General features: G+C 40.5%; 1 protein-coding gene across 4 annotated transcripts in view; it reads right to left on the bottom strand.

The window, feature by feature from the left end:
• BMPER (BMP binding endothelial regulator) overlaps nucleotides 1–6,091 on the bottom strand; it is a 250,531-nt gene that overhangs the window by 194,626 nt on the left and 49,814 nt on the right. For all 4 annotated transcript variants that reach the window (XM_023532027.1, XM_023532029.1, XM_023532028.1 and 1 more), the window contains exons 4-5: nucleotides 4,512–4,594; nucleotides 958–1,048 (exon numbers count right to left, since the gene is read on the bottom strand). In XM_023532027.1, the coding sequence (XP_023387795.1) occupies nucleotides 958–1,048; nucleotides 4,512–4,594 (174 nt within the window). The remainder of the gene's footprint in view (nucleotides 1–957; nucleotides 1,049–4,511; nucleotides 4,595–6,091) is intronic.

Here is a 6,091-nt window from a genome sequence, read left to right as displayed (position 1 = left end):
GGCTCAATAAAGACTGTCCAGGGATCTCAAGAAGGTCGGGAGTAGTGGAGAGTGTCATTCAAAGATGAGAAAAGTCTAGACCAGAGGAGGGACTCAGGTCTAGGCACATTTCAGGATGTGGAGGGGAGTGGCAGATGCCTGCGGAGGTGGGAGAGACTCATCTTTGCAGAGCACTCCACCATGTTGCCTCAGCCATGTGCCAGAAGGTCCGCAGAACAGAGGGCCCTTTGAAGATTAAAAGCAAAGAGTAGTTGTGAGTATCACCTCCAAAGCACTCAGAGAAAAACCCAAAATGCGCAGAACATCTGTCTAAGAGTATGTACCAGGGGCTTAAAGGATCAAGAAAAAAATCTCTCACCTCAAAATCTTTGGGCTCTACCAATGGGCAAGAAAAGATGCAGGAGGCCTGAACATCCTGTTTGGAAAAGTAAGAGGAGACACTCAAGCCACTGGGAAGGAAGGGCCCTTCGCTGTCATCCTCTTAAAAGACAGTGGGTTTCTCCACCACACTGTAAATTGAGATGAGCAGAACCCTAGGCTAAATTCACTTACAGACATAGCCCTCCGTTTTCAGAAAACATCTGGTCACCTCATCACCAAGGCAAGCTCTGGCCAAGGGACTGCAACGTGAAGCAGTAAAAAGACAATTCTGGTAGCAAAGGAAAGCCACAGTCCTCCTTTCCAAAATAAGCATTACCTGTGGCCCTGTGGAGCGGAAAGCAGGCCTTCTGAGCCTGGAGCATCCTCCTGCCAAGACCTACAGCATGGTGCATTCATCCTGGGCTCACCAGAGTCCCACCGGATATTTCTATGCAAAGAGGTTTGTTCTCTAAACCCATTAGGTACACAGATGTAAAGTGAGAAAAATTCTAGTCAAGAAAGGGGGAAATCATGCAGTCTTGAGAGATCTCAGAGGTTTCAATGGTACTGTGCTGCTCTCCTTCCTGAAAACTTTACCTGGACAGGTGGGGCAGCACGTTCCCAGGTGCCTGGAAGGGTTTTTACAATGAACAACACATCGCACTTCAGACTCTGTGACAACGCCTTCCTGAAAAACAAAACACCACAAGCAAAGTCAGCCTCAAATTCCCACTGAGGAGTTATTCACTTTTGGAAAGTAACCAAGGTAACAGGAGAAAAGTCTGAACACAAAATGCACAAAGCAAGGGTCAGTGTCAGGTCCAGAGGTACGTGGCGCAAATGAGTTCAGATCTCCCCAGCTCACCCCCTCGACACTTTTGAATACAGAATGCAAATCTTGTTATCCATTCTTTACTCTGCTTTTATTTAGTCTTTCTCTTTGGCCCTTATTTACTTACTTACTTACTTACTTACTTACTTACTTACTTACTTACTTACTTACTTACTTACTTAACTTTTAACAATACTATTTTATTTATACTCATGTATGAAAAAAGTGGCCGTACTATCGTGTTTACATACATATCAATATTGAAAACGGAGTTTGATAATGAATCACACCCAAATTTCATAAAGAACACACGAACACCAAAACACTGATTGGTTATAGAAAGCAGAGTAGAAGGAGAAACCATTAGTTACCATTTTCATTTTCATTTTCAAAGAGCAGCATCCACTGAGAAGAATCAAATCAATTAGTAATGTTCATCTCTACTGCAAGATAATATCCGTAGAAAAGTGAGTGGTTGTACTGATTTTACTGCTTTTCCTAAGCCATTTTATCTTCTTCACACTCGGTGATCTATGTTGCATTGAGAAAGAAAAAAACGACTGGCAAAATACCATAAACACAAGATCAAAAAAGGATCTGTGCCTTAGTTATATAACTGAAGAATTGCAAAAAGCTATGGCCCAGGATCAATTTCCCTTTTGTATCTGCAACCCAGATGGAGGATTCGAGTTAGTTCCCAGCATGAATTTCCTGTCCATTATCTTCAGATTGTCCTTTTCCAGTAAAAAACTAACAGCGGAAAATAAAGGTATATTTTCACCATCGGAAAACTTTTCATAGGAGGATATAAGAAAGAAGTTAGAATTCAACTCAATTGGAAATAAACCAGATCATTAGACTAGCTGCTACCTGTCTGGTACCTAGTTGAAACCAGTACATGCAGGCTCTACCAGAAAGTGTTTTTAATGACAGCCTCCTTATTTCTTGCAACCACCCTATCGAGGTAGCACTATCCTCATTTCATGGGGGATGTAAATGAGGTCCAGAGAGGCTAAGTAACATTCTATGAGTGGCAGGATCCGTATTTTACTTACTACACTGCGCTCTTTCCCCTGTTACTGAATCTAGGTCTTATGAAGACGAGAGTTTGGAGAGAGGGGTTGTAACTGTGTCATTCTGCAGAGAAGCATCTCGAACGAAGACTTCCTTGATGGGGGGTCAATAAACAGCCATTTCCTGCATTCATAGATGAGGTCTCCTTCCCCAAAGAAGGAAGGAAGTTAGCAGGAGTGGGAAGGTGCCGGCTGAGCCAAGGAGAAGATCTTTCTAACAAACTTAACAGAGGTTTGCCCTTATGGTTACTGAATGAAATGATATTTTTAAATTAGCTAGAGGGACCTAGGAAGAGTTTTTGAGAAAGAGAAAAATTAAAAGCAAAGTTCATCTTAGGAAGGTAAGATTTCCTTTCTGTGCTCTGTTCTGCAGTTCAGCACTTCCTGATGCCCAGGGCTGTTGGTCTTTAAGACCTCTTCCAATAATAATTTGGTATTCATGCATCGTGCTCTCTGAGCCATGCCAAGTGGCTAGTGACTCGGATGATAGGTGGCAGGAATTTCCGTGTCGACAATTGGCGATGCCTTAATGTATTATTCAGTCAACAAAACATTCCCTCCCAGGTAATCATTTTCATTTAATTTAAGCAAAGTCTTCATCCAGAGGCAGGAAAATTCCCCACTGGTCCAGACAACTTGAGGATCTTCAAGTCCTCTGTCTGTTGCAGAAACATGTTATGCTACACTCCGAAAGGCACGCAGTTGTCTCATTGAGAAAAAAGTGTAGGGGAACAAACTGATGTTTGCTGGATGGGAGGAGGTTGAGGAGGTGGATGGAAAAGCGAAGGGATTAGGAAGTACAAATTGGTAGTTAGAAAAAAAGGGGATGTAAAGTACAGCATAGGGAACATAGTCTAGAGTATTGTAATTACTATGCATAGTGCCAGGTGGGTATTAGACGAATTGGGGGGATCGCTTTGTAAATTATATAAATGTCTGACTACCATGCTGTATCCATGAAACTCATATAAAATAATATTGAAGGTCAACTGTAACTAAAAATAAGGAAATTTTTTAACAAGTTAAAACAACGATCAATCAAGACAGTGTAACTATGGCTTTCAGAGCGCCCCTATCAAAGAGTGGAAATTTCATTGATCAAGAAGCAGAGGTGGGGTGGTGCAAATTTTAGAATGAATGTAGGCTTTCGATGTTATTAAAACTCACTGTTCTGGTCTCTTTGTTCCATGAAGCTGACTGACTCTATAACCTGGAGTGAAAATTCAACAAATATTTATTGATTCAATTACTCTATTATTTACATCTGTTCTATCTACTACTTATTTTCACGAATAATTTAGATTTACTACATAAATAAGCTGAACACTTAACTGAACAAATAACTGAAGATCTTATGAGTGAACACACCCACCGCGGGCATATAATAAACACGAAAACATGAAATTCAGATTCAATAAACTAAATGTCAATATACTTGAGATAAGATCAGAGAGAAATATACATTATTATACTAAATTTTCTTTCTCCTTTAAGCGCAAAAGCATATCCTTGGACAGTGAAACGGGGCTAAGGGTAAAATGATTTAACAGCATCTTCTGTACAGAGAAGAATTTTTAAATGATTTCAAAATTAGATAAGCATTTTAAGAGCATTTTTCCAGAAATAAAAATAGGAGTTTGAAATTTTAGATTCTTCGTTTTTCATTTAGTTCAGCTCGGGTGTTTAAGGCTTAAAGAATTCGTGCCACGTGGAAGCGATGACCTTTCAGAGCCCGGCACCAGCCACAGTGGGCTCTGTGGGAGCTAAACCGGTGGTTTTTAAATTTGTCAGGTTGAAATCATTGAGGTTAAAGTGTACTAATTGCTTTGATTGAGGATAGTGTACAGATTGGCTCCAGTTCAAAATGTTTCCAAACCAAAGAAGGAAAACATATATCCTCTAACAATACCTCTTTCTGCTAACAGGAATTTGTGCTTTGCTGAAAGTTGACTCATAGGAAGACAGGAATTCTCCCCAAGGACATATGCATCTTCACAGAGTTTTTCCAGGCACAATTTAACAAGGATGAACGTTTCCACTGTGCGTTTGGAAGCAAGTCCTATACAATATCTGCCCTGTGCCTACCTCATTATGGTGAACATCACGATAAATACATACGAGGTTACGGTGGTTTTGCATTTATTTTCTTTTTTGCGTTTTGTTTTGTTCTGTGTTGTCCGAAAGGAACTTCTAAGGAAGACCTCACAGATTCCTTTTCGCTGGAGAGTGAAACAGTTGGACTTTACCTGGCACTGGCGTAGGACACAGGGTTCTGCAGCGCTCTGCCATTTGAAGGAGCTGTTATAGGTATTTCCTTCGTAGGAGCAACCTAGACAGGAAACACAGAAGCAGGAAGACAGGCCAGGAATGAATGTGGGTTTCCTTTATCTTTGGAGCAAAGGAGTCATATCTTCTAAGCCAGGACTAGGGATCACAGGAAGCATCACACTCCTTGGCTATCTTCCCCAAAACACAACTCAGCTTTTTAAATATCCACTCGGCTTTCACTTATTTTAATTCTTTGTCTACTGAGAAGATTAACCTTGCAGACTATATTTTCAAATGAAAAGCCATGGATTGATGAGCTATCTTGGCCCAAATGCATAATCTCGTGACTTTATTTATGCCGAGTGAAGTATAAGGTGGACCAGGGCTAAAAACACTGTGGCGAAAGGGGATTTTACATAAGACTAAATGAACTCAAATGCTGCAGGTCAAGAAGGAAGTTTAAAACATGGTAGGAAATAAAAGCAGAAAATTCAAATATCGGAAATAATTGCAAAATCTTATGTCTGTCTAAGACTACGCTCGACAAACCTCTGTCTTCACCAGATGAACTCTTCCAAGTCTGGCCTCTCAACACTAAGAGCTAAGGTTTCACATTTCACTTTCAGGTTGAGAACTAGATTAAGGAAATCCGAAACCATCAATGTATGGATTATCACATCCTAATTCACTAGCCAAAACAGAAGTCATAATCATCTGTTGGAAAAACCAGAAGTCAAAGGCCAGAGACCCTGAAAAGAGGCAACGAGCCAGTTAGCTTAAGTCCCTGCCGAAAGAGCCAAAGATATAACGATGTGGAGATCACAGCCTAGATCTTGATTTAGTTGGTCCGAATAGCACCCTCCAACCTGTGTGTCACGCTTCTGGGGAAGATACACCTGGCTATGTCTCTAGTCACTGCGTAGTAGGTTATTAGGAGCCAACCAGGCAATGCAGAGCAGGAACACACACGTGGGGATGATTCAGAGGTAAAGGGGCCTGCCTGTCTGTACCAACGATTGACTTCTGGCAAGCTGATCGACTTCAATTTACATCAGTTTTTCTTGTCCGAGAAACAGAGAGGAGACTTGTCTCCTTCCCTAAATTCTTTTAGATACTGCTATGGTAATAATTTTTTTTAAAAAATTGCTCTTAATATGTATAAACAGAATAATGAAAGACTTAAGAAAATGTCAATAGACATTTTCGTAAACTTGGAACCACGATGTGAATTCGCAGAGAGTTATGAATGACTGAAAAGATCTCGGCAGCACTCCCCTCTCGAGCTCCCACAAATCAAATTACTAAAGTGCACAGCTGATTGGAAACATATTAGGGAAATGCTTTCACTATATATTTTTTAATTTCCTTTGCATAAAGTGTTACGGCGATAAAATGTTCAACCATGGGAACCCCTCGCACATTACAAATACTTAGGCCAAACCAAGAATGAATACAGTGAATTTTCAACAATGAAAACCAATATAAAACAATTTGGGCAAGCATAAATCTTACCGAACAAACACACTTACAATAGACGTGCCATGTGCATGTCTGATCC

Source organism: Pteropus vampyrus, unplaced genomic scaffold (assembly GCF_000151845.1).
Source record: "Pteropus vampyrus isolate Shadow unplaced genomic scaffold, Pvam_2.0 Scaffold75, whole genome shotgun sequence".
Taxonomy (NCBI): domain Eukaryota; kingdom Metazoa; phylum Chordata; class Mammalia; order Chiroptera; family Pteropodidae; genus Pteropus; species Pteropus vampyrus.
The sequence above is the reverse complement of the archived record's forward strand: the minus strand, read 5'-3'. Positions and strand labels throughout refer to the sequence as shown.